General features: G+C 39.1%; 1 protein-coding gene across 2 annotated transcripts in view; it reads left to right on the top strand.

Annotated features, from left to right (window-relative positions):
* casp7 (caspase 7, apoptosis-related cysteine peptidase) overlaps positions 1-15,464 on the top strand; it is a 46,110-nt gene extending 30,646 nt beyond the window's left edge. For both annotated transcript variants that reach the window (XM_043712781.2, XM_043712782.2), the window contains exons 3-7: positions 5,595-5,743; positions 7,233-7,361; positions 8,314-8,489; positions 11,295-11,430; positions 14,468-15,464. In XM_043712781.2, coding sequence (XP_043568716.1) covers positions 5,595-5,743; positions 7,233-7,361; positions 8,314-8,489; positions 11,295-11,430; positions 14,468-14,700 — 823 coding nt within the window. In that variant the 3' untranslated portion in view covers positions 14,701-15,464. The remainder of the gene's footprint in view (positions 1-5,594; positions 5,744-7,232; positions 7,362-8,313; positions 8,490-11,294; positions 11,431-14,467) is intronic.
* Positions 15,465-15,751: the final 287 nt, after the last annotated feature.

Below are 15,751 nucleotides of genomic sequence, written 5' to 3'. Positions count from 1 at the left end.
CCCTCCCTATGAGTACCGAACTTAACTATCAGCCTCTGCTTGGTCACTTTTCGTTGTTGCCTGTCCTGAAGTTCGCCTTGGAGGACGCTCACCCGAAGGTCCGAGGTCAAACGTCCTGTACCACTGAAGTGACTCTCTGACTGGGAGGGAGCACTCCTGTCTGTTGATTGTTGTGCAGTATCCATTCATCCGTTGCTGTAGCCTCTGCTTGGTCTCACCAATGTACCATGCCTCAGGGCATTCTTGCTGCAGCGTATGAGATAGACAACATTGGCTGAGTCGCATGAATACCTGCCATATGATGTCCTCACCTTAAATGCATTATCTGGTTCAACATGACACCAATTGTTAAAGTTCCCTTGAGAATGTAAATTCTAAATTTTCTGCGATTTACATATGATCGAACTGAAACCAACATGCCTATTCAAAAAATAGAGAGACTTAACAAACAATCCAGGTCTTTTTCAATATATAATTTCAGTTGCATCACACTGTAAACTTTTGCTATAAATTCTGTGTCTTACAATCTTATACTCCACAACCACCTGATGAAGGAGCAACAAGTGCTTCCAAATAAACTTGTTGGACTATAACCTGGCGTTGTGTGATTTTTAACTTTGTACTCCCCAGTCCAACACCATGATAATTAGACTAATCATCAATTATTTGTCAGAGATTGATTAGCTCTGTGGCTAGTTTTAGAAAAGTCAAACACATTGTAGATTATGAAGCAGGCATTTACGGCAACCAATTAATTTCAGTACATGAGCAGCCTGAAGACTGACTGCCAGGCAGAGTCACAACATTGCATCTACACAGCATATGGAGTCTTTAAATGTGAACCCTCTTAAACACTAGGTACATGTACAGCAGCATTATATTTAATTCATATTATAGAGCAATATTTCCCAGAAAGCAATGCCAATGGGTGGCATGGTGGCTCAGTGGTTAGCATTACTTCCTCGCAGTGACAGGGCCCCAGGTTCGATTTTAGCCTTGGGTGACTGTCAGTGTGGAGTTCGCACATACTCCCCGTGTCTGTATGGGTTTTCTCTGGGTGCTCCAGTTTTTTTCCCACAATCCAAAGACATACAAGCTAGGTGGATTAGCCTTGGTAAATATGGGCTTATGGGCGTAAGGTAAGGATCGGGATGGGATGATCTTCGGAGGGTCAGTGGTGTCTTAATGGGCCAAGTGACCACCTCCTGCACTGGAGGGATTCTGTGGTTCTACCACCCTTCGGTATTGTGATTGCCAGAATATCCAAGGATTGTAGTTTAATTATGTAACTAATTGTAATATAATTTTTTTTAAGTTATCTAATATGTAGAACTTACTTGCTAAAATATATTGATGCTATGTTTTAGTCTTGCAAATTGCCTTTGACTTTACATCATCCTCGAACTTGTATAGCGGACATTCAATCAAATATGTCTGTGCTACTCCCTCATAGGAACAGCTCCATAAATTGGCAAATATTTCCTCTCCACATAATTATCCAATTTTCTTCTGCAAACCGTGATTCAATCTGCTTCCGCCTCTCTCTCAGATGATGCATTACAGATTCTAACCACTTGTTGAGTGATTAAAAAAACAAGAGGTTTCTTTATATCAACTTTGGTTCATTTACCATGGTGACCTCTTATTCTCAAACCGTCTGTCAACAGAAACAAACTTTTTTTCTATCCACCCAGACCTGTCAAAAGCCTTTTAAGCCGAACAGCCCAGTTTTGCCATCTAAGTCCCTCAGTGCCAGAAACATGTTTGTAAATCTCTTCTTTGCCTTCTCTAATACTTTCACTTTTTTCTTAAATGTTGGTGGTCAGACTTGATTATGACAGTCCAGTTAGGGCTGAAACAGTGTTTTATGAAAGTTCACCTTAGCCTCATTACTTTGTGACCTGCCTCCTACAACAATCTGTGCAGCCATACTCCCAGGTTCCTCTGTGCCTGCAACCCCTTTCGATTCATATCCTTTACCTCATATTGCCTTTTGTTGTGCTTCCTAACAAAATGTTACTCAACACTTATTTAACAATTCTCTACATTAAATTTAACCTACCAGATGACTGCCTAAATCCAGAGATGTGCAGTTAGGTGGATTGGTTCTAAATTGCTCCATAGTGTCCAGGGTTGTGCAAGCAGGGTGGATTAACCTTCGTAAACATGGGGTTACAGGGATAATTTGGAGAACTCAGTCTGGGTGGGATGTTCTTTTGAGGGTGGGGGCAGACTCAATGGGCTGAATAGCCTGTTTCTGCATTGTAGGCGTTCTATGATTCTAAATCTACCAATTTGTTTGTCGCCTCTTGAAGTCTATCACTATCCTACTCCCAGTTAACCATATTTTTAAGTTTTGAACTTGCCTTCGCATCCCAGTCTGGTATGTCAATTTTCCAATAATTGGTGACAACTTCATACACACACACACACTGATACTGCAGGCCCTTGCAAGAAGAAATATGGACTGATGAGGTAGCAAAACATTCTGATAGGGTAATATTTGGTAGTGCTGAAAATGTATTGCTAGAAAAGAGCAGCAGGTCAGGCAGCATCCAAGGAACAGGAGAATCAACGTTTGGGCATGAACCCTTCTTCAGGAATTCCTGAAGAAGGGCTCATGCCCGAAACATCGATTCTCCTGCTCCTTGGATGCTGGCTGACCTGCTGCGTTTTTCCAGCAACACATTTTCAGCTCTGATCTCCAGCATCTGCAGTCCTCACTTTCTCCTAATATTTGGTAGTAATCGTTTTTGTTAAGGTATATAGAAAATGAAATAAATTATTTTTAAAAAGTGAACAAATCCAGATATCAGAATGAAACTATAGATTATGTGTGGCTTTAGATAAATACAGAATTGTGCACTAGTTGATGCTCAATTAATGGTAAAATAAAACTGATTTTAACACCTGTATGCCATAATTGCATAAACGCCTGTTAATTGGTGAAAAATAATGTTAAACCAGCTTGTGGGTGAAACATTGTAAGGAAAATTGTTTGATTGTTGATTATAAGGGTACAATTTGTAATTTGTACCACCTAGAACATTTGATATTTGTTCTTTGTCTCAGGTGTTGTTTCTGTAGATGCAATCGTGGTTCAGGATTACAATTCAATCTTCCTCTGCCTGTTGTATAATTCAGGCCAGTAGTCATGAATTTCTGAGGAGCTCCTTCCTCAGTTGTCCATGTAGCAGTCAGTTTTGTGCATTTTCATTCCCGGGGAAGGACCATTTGCATTGGAGAGCATAGATGGCTAGGGGCTTGCTGGAAGTAGTGCAGTCATCTTCCTTCTCAGGTACCAATAACTTCTCAGCAACCTCTTGCCATTCTACCTATGGAGCAAGTAATTCCAGATAAAAGACCTGTGGATAACTTGAATTTAAGAAAATGATACCCTTCAATTTAGGCCATTAAACCATTCAAAATCTAGAAGGTTGAGCTCCTTTCCTCCAGGATTTATTCTGGCCATTACACAGGTGCACCTTTGCAGTGAGGATACTTTCGAGATTTCTGGCAGGTGACATTCTGTACAAATCCTCTTCTGACATTGACATAAAGTGTGTTTGGCCACAGGAAGCCCAATTCAACTTGAGGCAGAATTTCGCAACCTTAGAAAAGTGAAGAGATCTGGTAGAGCTGAGCTCTACCCCAAATAAAACTCCCTCACCTGTTGGTTATGCATTGCTACATTGTTTTACCCTGCCTAGGAATTTTTCATCTGGTAGGTCTAGTGAATATTTCCTCCCCAGCCCACTTCCTGGCATGATTCAAAAATGAAGGTGGTTTGGATCTTGAATTGCTCAAAACAAATTGGCTGTGGAGAACCAATGGGAGTCCTTAGCACCAATGTCTCAAGTTCAAAACCGTTCTGAGTTACATTAACAGAAGCAATTAAAAGATTACATTGTGAATTTGACATAGCAGTATTCTAAATGTTGGGAACAGCTAGATGACCGAAAGGAGAAAAATCAAGTTAAAGGATTGTTGTAGGCTGATGACCAGTACTCTGATTTCACCTGCTCACTCACGAGCATTCATGCTCTTTAACGAAGAAAGGTTTCGTTGGCAACTGAATAACTTTGCATTGCATATGAGAACTTGTATAAAATTGTGTGAGAGTCCTCATTCAGCAAACAATGTCATTTGATATTTCCTAGCCTCGGCTGAATCTCCAACCTCAGGGTCTTTGATAAACTCAAGATTGGTTCACTATCCAAATTTGAAATGAAAAATAGTCAGAGCAAACTTCCTCAAGTTGCTGATAAAATTAGAAATTTGTTGTCCTTAACTTTCATTCTTCCTGGAGCTCCGCATGCCAGTGGTAATAATAGATAGCATGGACCCTGTGAAGTAGTGTGCTCCAAATGATCTGCTATCCTTGTTAGTTTAGATGGTTGTGATTGCGGGGTTTGGATGTTGAAGGAGCAAGCTTTGGTAAATTCTTGTTGTAAACTTTGTAGCTACTACTTACTCAAGTAGATATATTTAAAAAATCAGAAGAATCTTTTAGAGCCTAATCGTTTAAATAAATAAACAAGCAATTGTTTTTATTGGATAGTAATTGAGTGAGTTAATTCCTCCAGCATTCTCCCATTCATAATTATCTGAGATTACCCATAAGAAATTTTCAAGTGGCTGCCAATCTACAGACAAGTATTCCGAATGACAGCACTTTGCCTCTGGATAGACAAATGTGGAGCACATGCCAAATCATAGAATCCCTACAGTGTGGGAACAAGCCATTTGGCCCAACAAGTTCACACTAACCCTCTGAAGAGTATCCCATCCAGACCCATTTGCTTACCCTATTGCTGTAACATTTTCCCCTAACTAATGCACCTAACCTACACATCCCTGATCACTATGGGCAATTTAGCGTAGCCAATTCATCGAACCTGCGCATCTTTGAATTGTGGGAGGAAGCTGGAGCACCCAAAGGAAACTTATGCAGATACGGGGAGAATGTGCAAACTCCACACTGACAGTCGTCCGAGGTTGGAATCAAACTCAGGTCCCTGGCGCTATGAGGCAGCAATCCTAACCACTGAGCCACCATGTCACCCTGAGTTCATCTTGAGAGAAATAGTCTAGGTGAACACATTCCTCAGCAAGAACTAAATTTCATAAACAGGTTTCTGACTATATGCCATTCATGCACGACGCCAGATGATGTCTGTTAATCTTCAAGAAGACCTGCAAGTGGGCAGCTCAGTGGTTAGCACTGCTGCTTCACAACACCAGGGACCCAGGTTCGATTCCCACCTCAGGCGACTATCTGTGTGGAGTTTGCACGTTCTCTCTGTGTCTGCGTGGGTTTATTTCGAGTGCTCCAATTTCCTCCCACAATCCAAAGATGAGCAGTTTAGGTGAACTGGCCACACTAAATTGCCCATAGTGTTAAGGTCATTAGTCAGGTGTAAATATAGGGTAGGGGCACGGGTCTAGGTGGTTTACTCTTCAGAGGGTCGGTGTAGACTTGTTGGGCCAAATGGCCTGTTTCCATTCTGTAGGGAATCTAATCTAAGTAGCATTATTGGAGCTTATAGCAGTAAATTAAATGTATGGCAAATGATCTTGTTTTTATTTTCCAGGAAAAAAACAAAGGATGAACGAGAAAAGAATCCAGAAATTTCTGATTGTCACACCCGGGTTGTTGCTTCTACATTCCTGTACAATATGAACTTCAAAAGAGTAGGAAAATGCATTATTATCAACAATAAGAATTTTGATGACAAAACAGGTATTGAGTCACTTTCATGACTCCTCTTTCTTTGTCTAATGGATACTATGCCACACATGTCAAACTGCATAGATTGGTTCTGAACAATAACAGTAATTATTTCCATTATTATTCTGCATTAAATAATTTATTAGGCTTGTTTCCACATTGTACATTATTAGTTCCTTTTTCCTCTATGATGTATCAAGGCTTTTTTTTGGAAAAAGGAGAGATGAAACAGTGTAGATGAGCCTCAATGGGTTCCATTAAGTTAATATTTTGGGGCCTCGTGCTAATGCATGCAGTGAATGAGCTGGAACTGACTGGATGACACCAAAATAGGAGGTGTAGTGGAGAATGAAGAAGATTATCTCAGAATACAATGGGACCTTGATCAGATCGGGCTAGGGAGTGGCAGATGGAGTTTAATTTAGATAAATGTGAGGTGTTGCATTTTGGTCAGGGCAGGACTTATACAGTTAATGTTAGGACCATGGGGAGTGTTGCTGAACAAAAACACCTAGGGATGCAGGTGCGTAGTTCCTTGAAAGTGAAGTTGCATGTCGACTTCAGGATAGTGAAGAAGGTATTTAGTACGCTTGCCTTCATTGGTCAGTACATTGAGTACAGGAGTTAGAATGTCATATTGTGGCTGCACAGGGCACTGGTGAGGCCACAGATCTGATCATCTTGCTAAGGAAAGATGTGAAATTTGAAAGGATTCGGAAAAGATTTACAAGGATGTTGTTGAGATTGGAGGGTTTGAGCTACAGGGAGAGGCTGAATAGGCTGCAGCTATTTTCCTTGGACTGTTGGAAGTTGAGGGTGACCTTTATAGACATTTATAAAATCATGAGGGGCATAAATAGAATGAATAGCCAAGATTGTTTTCTCTGGGTAGGGGAGTCCAGAACTTGAGGGCATAGGTTTAAGGTGAATAGGGAAAGATTTAAAAGGGACCTGAGGGGCAACTTTTTCACGCAGAGAGTCGTGTGTGTATGGAATGAGCGGCCAGAGGAAGTGACGGAGGCAGATACAACATTTTAAAAGGCATCTGAATGGGTAAGAGGGTTTAGAAGGGGTATGGGCTAAATGCTGGCAAATGGAATAAGATTAGTTTAGGATATCTGGTTGGTACAGACAACTTGGACTGAAGGGTCTGTTTCTGTGCTGAATAACTCTATGACTGCATACAGTGGTCATTCAAATGAACAAACTGCAAGCAGTGGGCATGCTGCCTTCCTTACACAGATAAATTTGCATCACAATCCCTATGCCTCTTTTCAGGGCCTAACCAGTTTAGTCTTGTATGTCTCCAGAGTTATGGCCCGTTTCTTATGCTTGTTTTCTGAAGCCATGTAACTTTTTGCAAACTATAGAACCTTAAAGACAAGAGTTAGTAAAGCCAGGCACAGACTGGCAGCAAGCTTTCAATTTAATGTTGTATTATTTTGCTGACTGAAGTAACTGTGGAAAGGCACTATAACAGTTGTTATATTGTTTGTTCCAGAAATGAATGTGCGTAATGGCACTGACATTGATGCTGGGAATCTGATGACATGTTTTAGCTCTTTGGGTTTCAACGTTGTTGTTTTAAATGATCAGACGTGTTCTCAAATGGAGAATATATTGCATGCTGGTGAGTAAATGCGTAAAACAAATGGGACTGAAGATTGCAATTTAAATAAATAGATGATGTTTACCTTTTTTATAACTAGGTTTTAGTCATTAAGCTCCTCAAGTCCAAACTACCACATTGTTATTACAATCTATTGTAGAACTAAGAAAAGTTTTATATTCATTGATTGTAGTTTCTAAGTTGACAGCATTTGCCTCGGTCAAAATGACCAAGGCTCATTTAAGCTAGTGCTTATATGATGGAGGAGAAGCTAAACTCCTTTCTATGGGGGAATGGTAAATGTTTATACAATTGCTCTTGATGACAGCACTGCATATTTTTATGGCTGTGCACCTTCCCCTACTAAAGGAAATTAAGTTATCAAATGCTTCCTCCCAAAACATTGTAAATGTTGATATGTTTGTTTACCACTGCTGGAATATAAACACTATTCCTGAAAATTGGTACAAGATGGGGATAAATTGGTAAGATCACCTTTATGAAAAGTGCAGGTATATTGAATTAAGTTCAGCTGTGATTTGTATCTGTTGACGTGTACTGTCTAATCACTTGGTAAGTGCCTATTTAAGTTAAAATCTCTCTGGCCATATCTACTAGTACTACTTTGGTTAAAACAATTTGGGAATGTGACAGTGGTTACAATGCTGTCACTGTCCACATCTGTTGGCTTAAGGTAGCAGTGGTCTGGAAATTATCCTTCCTGAAATGAGAAGCACAATTAGGTATCATAACAAAGTTTTAATATTTCTTTTGACGTTTCTGGCATGTGTTGTTGGGAAGGGCCATGATTTGCAAATAGATTTGCTATTTTAATTTTTGGTAACTCAACAGTCAGTATGTAATTCTGTACTGATCAATATAAGTGATGACACACAAAGATTTTTTTAATTCAATGAAAATATTTCCTTTGGAATAACACAATTTTGTATTTAAATACTGTGACTTGTTTTAGTTTCTCAGGAAAACCACTCCAACAATGCCTGCTTTGCATGTATCCTTTTAAGCCACGGTGATGAAGGCATGATCTATGGTACAGACGGAGCAATGCCTATAAAGAGACTCACTTCTCTCTTCCGAGGGGATATGTGCAAGACCCTTGTGGGGAAACCGAAACTCTTTTTCATTCAGGTAATGTGATCATCCATGACTTTGCTCCAATAATAGACTTTCTGATAATGTCCTCACAGATAATCATGAAGAATTTTTTTAATCTATTTAGAAAAAAGACAGGTTCAATTTTCCTTCTTGTGTACCTGAGAGCTTGTTATTTCCCAAGTGGAATATACAATCTGAAGAGGTACAGTCATCTACATTGCTGCAATGTACAAGGTTTCTAGGGACTTCCCCAGGTTTTGTGCTATGCCTTTGGAATGAAGCAGAAGTGGGCATTCCAAACTTCCTTCAATTTTGTCTTGTTCTGTGCATTAAGTGCTCTGATCAATGAGAGCAATCCCTTTAGCAGTAGTACCTGTGCTCTCCTGAGGTAACAGCAGATGTCTGTAGGGAGTATTCTTTCTTAGTTGTTGTATAATGAATTTCTTTTCCAACCCACCGCTTCATAGCTCAAGTGTCTTTGGTACTTAGAACATAGAACATAGAACAGGCCCTTCAGCCCACGATGTTGTGCCGACCACTGATCCTCATGTATGCACCCTCAAATTTCTGTGACTATATGTATGTCGAGGAGTCTTTTAAATGTCCCCAATGACCCTGCCTCCACAACTGCTGCTGGCAATGCATTCCATGCTCTCACAACTCTCTGTGTAAAGAACCCGCCTCTGACATGCCCTCGATACTTTCCTCCAACCAGCTTAAAACTATGACCCATCATGTTAGTCATTTCTGCCCTGGGAAATAGTCTCTGGCTATCGACTCTATCTATGCCTCTCGTTACCTTGTGTACCTCAATTAGGTCCCTTCTCCTCCTTTTCTCCAATGAAAAAAGTCCGAGCTCAGTCAACCTCTCCTCATAAGATAAGCCCTCCAGTCCAGGCAGCATCCTGGTAAACCTCCTCTGAACCCGCTCCAAAGCATCCACATCTTTCTTATAATAGGGCGACCAGAACTGAACGCAGTATTCCAAGTGCGGTCTAACCAAAGTTTTATAGAGCTGCAACGAGATCTCACGACTCTTAAACTTAAACTTGAGCTCACTAACCCAGTGTCAGCAACAGGATGGTGAGAGTTGTGCCTATTTGTAGCAAGTCTAGACTAGGGGCTGCTGAGTGAGTGAGTGAGTGGAGAATCCAAGGGGTTTTAGGAAGAAGAGCTGCTGACTGAGGTCAGATGGTTGGTGGACTACTGACTGACTGAATAGGATGGGGAGGAAAATCATTGATATATCTCTTAGCTGGCAAATGTTCTTACAACACGTTGATCAAAAGTTTGCAATTAATTTCTTCAGCATATTGTTAAAAACGTCACTGGAGTACTTTATTTCTTTGTAAATGTACCAGAGGACAGTGAACACAGAAAAATATCATGCACAATTTACATCCAGTGATCATACAACATGACTTCAAATTGTTTGCCCTTATTATAACTTTTTTGTTTGTGATTTTTTTTCTGATGTATAGTCATTAGTGAAATAACTAAAGCAGGGACTATCTGTTGGGGAATTTAAAAATCTGCCATAAGCAAATACAATGAGACACTTTTAGAAACACAATTTTGTTAAAATTTGTTAAATGATAAGCCATAATTTATTTGAGGGAGAGAGCTTGATGCAGATTGAGTTGTGCAGCTCAATGTTGTTCTGTTTCCCTGTTCACCAATGCTGCCAGATTTGTTGTGATCCTCCAGCACTTTGTTTTATTAAAGCACTTTAACTCAGTATCCTACAAGAAAACAGTTGTGAGAAATCTAGTTTTAAAAATGGCTGAAAATTATATTTTTTAAAAGAAGGTACAAAATTATTTCCTGTTTGTTTGGAATACAGTGGCCAGCTCCTGAATAATTATTTACTAAAAATGTCAAAAACCTTTCAAAACATAGCTGTTATGTCAGAAACAATATACTATAAATGCTAGAAATCTAAAATAATTGCTTGGTAATACAAAACATGATTGTTGTGATCATCTGAAATTTAGCATTCTTGTAGAATGGAAGCAGGCCATTTGGCCCAACTAGTTCACACCGACCCTCCGAAGAATAAGAGCTGAAAATGTGTTGCTGGAAAAGCGCAGCAGGTCAGGCAGCATCCAGGGAACAGGAGAATCGACGTTTCGGGCATAAGCCCTTCCTGAAGAAGGGCTTATGCCCGAAACATCGATTCTCCTGTTACCTGGATGCTGCCTGACCTGCTGCGCTTTTCCAGCAACACATTTTCAGCTCTGATCTCCAGCATCTGCAGACCTCACTTTCTCCTCCGAAGAATAACCCTACCAGACCCATTCCCCTACTCTATTATCTTATATTTACATCTAACTAATGCACCTAACCTACACATCCCTGAACACCATGGGCAGTTTAGCATGGTGAACTTACCTAACCTGCATGTCTTTACAATGTGGGAGGAAACCAGAGCGCCCGGAGGAAACTCACGCAGACATGGGGCAAATGTGCAAACTCCACACAGACTATAGGAATTGAACCTGGATCCCTGGTGCTGTGAGGCAGCAGTACTAACCAGTGAGCCACCATGCCACCCCATGTGTTTGTCCTGATGAATCCACTATTAAAAGCTTCAACAATTTGTCCCTTTTCAACAATAAGGATGAACTAAAATCCTCATCAGTGTTTCTCATTAGAAAAACAATGTCAACGTTTCAGGTTTGGGAGAACCATCCAATTGAGTGGATACATTAAGCTCAGAATTTATTTGAATTTTGATGTTTATGCACTGTAATTTGAAGCCTCAGTGTCTTATTCAATTATATTATGACAGATTATGTATATGCTTGAACTAACCACTGTTTTTCTGGTTTGCTTCAGGCTTGTAGAGGTTCAGAATTTGATCAAGGAATTCAGACCGATTCTGGACCTGCTTGTGATGTAGAAACTGATGCAAATCCTCATCACAAAATCCCAGTGGAAGCTGACTTCTTGTATGCCTATTCCACTGTACCAGGTAATGCACAGTTTGTTGCCCTGATGTATAATATTTCCATCTTTCATCAATTAATTAAATTAAATTAGCGCCTTTTATTTTAAACTAGTCCTTTGCCCCATTTCTCTTGGTTTATTTTAACCTGATTTTAATGGGTGAGAAATGGGATGTCACTATGGCCTCAAGGGCAGAATTAATTTGGCTAGAGCTCAAGAATAAAAAAGGTGCAATAATATTTTTCGGTGTAATCTATAGACTATTAACTGGTGGGAAGGATGTGGAGAACAATCTGCAGGAATTTGATTACCCAAATATGGACTGGGTTATGGTGGTGTAGGGAGAAGCAAGGGGCACTGTTCCTAAATTTGCATTGAGGAGAATTTCCTACAATAGTACATGTCCAGTCTAACAAAAAAGGATGCACTGTTGAATATAGTACTTGGAAATGAGGTTGGCCAAGAGATTAAGTGTCAATGGGAGACCGTTCAGGAAACAGTAATCATTGTATTGCACGGTTTAGGATGATCGTGGAGATTGACAATTCAGGTTAAGAAAAATCAGATGGCAGAGAGCTGGTTTCAATGGTGAAAGAAAAGAGGTGGATAGACTGGAATGAAAGGTTGTAATTGAGCAGTGAGCTACCTTTCAAAGAGTTGCTTTTTCAGATATTGTCAAGGTAGATTCCCTCGAAAGGAAATGGTAGGACATACAAGTCCAGAGGTCTTGGAATGACAAAGGTGATAGAAATTAAGATGAAGAATAAAGTCTGTTTATGACAAGCGTCAGGTAGAAAATATAGTTGAGAACCAAGAGGTTCAGAGGGAGGGGCAGAAAAAACCTGTTAGAGAAGCAAAGAGAAATTATGAGAAAAAAACCTGCCAGACAACATAAAGGAAGCCTAGAGTCTTTGACAGCCATATAAATAATAAATAGTGGTAAGAGAAGAAGGAAGGCCAATTTAAATAAACTATCTTTGCTAAGATCAACTTACAACAGAACAACCTTTAGCTAAACAATTGTTAATTTGTGAAATATAAAAAGAGAGGATATGAAATTTTCTGGATGACCTTCAGTCTGCTGATCTTGTCCATGTAGCTAGGACACCAGACAGTTTATTCAGGAGATGTAAAGAAGTCATCGTCCAGGAGTTTCTCAGGAGAATTGTTGTCAGTTTATTTTTTTTCAGTATTCACATTAATTTATCAAAAGCTTTACTCAGAAAGGTGAAAAGCGATATCTTTCTCAGCAGGCTAATCACACCAAACCCCAAGCAATATCCCAAAAACCCAACACTTAACTGGCATAAAGCCAGCCATGTAACTTGTAGTAAACGAGGCTATAAAACCTTGGCTGTTTTTTTGCTTAAGAAATACTTCCAGGAATTCTTTTTTAGAAAAACATCCACAGTGACCTTTCTTATTAAAAAATGTCTAGGCATCTCCTCCATTTTCAAAGTGACCAAAAGTTCTCAAACTTTTAATCATAAGTTTCCAAAAGTATTTGTAATGGAAGCATCTTCACAGCAATTCACACACAAACTTGGTCAGTTTACTGAAGAACATTTTGAAGATGTATAAATGGTTGTTCATGATAGTTAAGAGTAGAACAGATTTGACAGTATAAAAATAAGGGTCAGATTACAAAACCTGTTCAGACGATTTGAGTGTTTTTCTCCTTTGTTATAAAGACTGTATGTTTTCACTTTTTTGTGTATTCTTGATTGGAGACTAAAATGGGAAAAAGGCTCTTAGCAACCGAGGATTATAGAAAAATTTAGTGCACTTCCTGAAAACAAATTACCTAACACTCATTGTAGATTACGTTTACACAGCTATTTTTTCAAGCGGTGGGAAGGTTATTACACATGAGCTAAGGCCAAGTGGTGACCTGTTGCTACTTAGATTAAATTACCTACCGTATGGAAACAAGCCCTTCAGCCCAACAAGTCCACACTGACACTCTGAAGAATAATCCACCCAGAACCATTCCCCTAACTTACATTTATCCCTGACTGATGCATCTAACACTATGGGCAATTTAGCATGGCCAGTTAACCTAACCTGCACAACTTTAGATTGTGGGAGGAAACTGGAGCACCATGCAGACACAGGGAGAATGTGCAAACTCCACACAGACAGTTGCCCGAGGCCAGAATCGAACCCGGGTCCCTGCCACTGTGAGGCAGCAGTGCTAACCACTGAGCCATGATAAAGGTCTTCTGCTTCTGTAGTTATGTGATTAGTTCCCGGGTTGCTTAGCAGCTTGTGGGTATGAATGTTGGCCTGTAAACCATCAGACCTCCCAAAAGGTACGAGCTGTCCTTTTCTGTGCAGTAGCGAATACTTCAAGCAAGAAGAAAGCCTATTTATTTCCCTTGTCAGTTGCTGTAAGATATTGTCTTAGCCAATAAGTCAGAGACTTTTGTTGTGTATACCAGTCATCCTGTGCCTCCCACAAGCAAGTGAAAGTATGTGGAGTTGAAAATTCAAGGGAGAGCAAGTCCTGGCAAGCCAGCAGGGACAGGGACCACTGAACTGCCATCTCAGTCTTTTCCTCTGCCCAGAACACTCATTTTCCTTTGTCTGTCCATTTGTGTTTAAATGAGTTTTAATTAATACAACTATGTTTGTAGTTCATAATTGCTTATCTGTAGATAGAATATAATTACTTGTAATAAATAGTAAAACTTACTAAGTGCAAAAACCTGACTTCTGCTTTCTGTCAATCTGTATCTAAAAGACAGGTAAATTGACAAATTGCACATACTTTCATAAAATATTTAATTTTATGATGACTCCAGAAATGACAGGGTTTGATTTCCAGTGTGCTACTCCATTGAGGCATAATCACGTGCACATAATTTTTTTAAAAAATTACGGGACTACTAATTATCCAATGGGAGCAATGTTAAACCTAGATAATACACTTGAAGTTAATTATTTATATGGTTACAGTAAAAACTTGATTTATTAATTGAAGATTCAAGATGAAAGTCTTAACTACTGTGCCCTTGCTCAGCATATTCTGGAAGTATAAAATGTGGTGTCTGTCATTGCAGGCTATTACTCATGGAGGAATCCAGGCAAGGGTTCTTGGTTTGCACAGGCCCTGTGTAATGCCTTCACAGAATATGGTAAAGAATTTGAGATCATGCAGATCCTAACCAGAGTCAACTACATGGTGGCCATGCATTTTGAGTCTTGGTCTGAAGATCCACGATTCAGTGAAAAGAAGCAGATACCCTGCATTGTCTCCATGCTGACAAAGGAACTTTACTTTAAAAAGAAATAAAGCACAACATCCTCAGTTTACATTTCAGGGAAGTTTTTAATTTTAAGGTTTAAATTGCTCTTTAGGTCAAACTTTTTAGTGGAGCTTTCAAAATAAGCTGAAGCAAAATGCAGAATTCAGAAGAACCATTTGCTATCTGTGAGTGACCACTTACTACTTGTGTTTCATATTCTGAAGCATGACAAAACATAGATAATGAACTATCAGCTCTGTTATTGTCTGTATCAATACACAATGCAGCTTATAAATGGCAATTCTGTGCAACTGCAAAATTCAAAGCATGGTTGACCTGGATTCATGTCTCAAATTTGATATGACTTCTTGTTTGAGTTATTATTTAAACCTCAGCAGGGTGAATTCCATATGGTTTTTTTGATGAGCCAAGAGCTTTAAACTTGAACAAAGACATTCATCAAATATATTTCGTTTATGTTTCTCAACAAAGTTTTGAGACAGGGGATTTTTAAATGCTTCATATATATCTCAGCAATGTTCATATTTTTTTCAGCCAATACAGTATTTTTCAGTTTTGTTTTTTTCCTGCCAAGAAACATTAAAATCCATTCTCTACAAAAGCAAAGAATAAGTTCTCTTGCCTTATGTTTATGTACTAATGTTGATGTATTTTTTTAAAACTTACTTTGTCAAACTCTTGTACCTGAGGCTCTTAGGAAACAGTCCTTACTTTTAAATGAACATGCTTTTCACTGATTTTAATCAATTTTCTGTATTTCACAGCATGTTGATAAATACTGAAAATGGAATTGAATTGGAACTTAATTTTAACAACATTTAGCCTATTATTTCTTGGACCTTTGGTTTCCTTTTGGACAGTGAACGCTTGTACTCATTTATTGCTGTACGTAGCATTCCCCTTAATGAACACCAAAGCAGACTAACTCTTTTATTACTTGGTTACTGATTGGATAATAGTGGTGCAGATTATTAGCTCACATATTTCTATTCACTTCAGAAATAATGACTTATATAAAGAGTATTGAGTTTTGATAAAGAATTATGTAAGTATTAATAGCTAGAAAATGTGTGACAG

This window comes from Chiloscyllium plagiosum, unplaced genomic scaffold (assembly GCF_037043375.1).
Source record: "Chiloscyllium plagiosum isolate Xiang-an unplaced genomic scaffold, Cpla_swu_hap1 HiC_scaffold_22, whole genome shotgun sequence".
Taxonomy (NCBI): domain Eukaryota; kingdom Metazoa; phylum Chordata; class Chondrichthyes; order Orectolobiformes; family Hemiscylliidae; genus Chiloscyllium; species Chiloscyllium plagiosum.
Note: the sequence above shows the minus strand (reverse complement) of the source record. Positions and strands in the feature narration are given on the sequence as shown.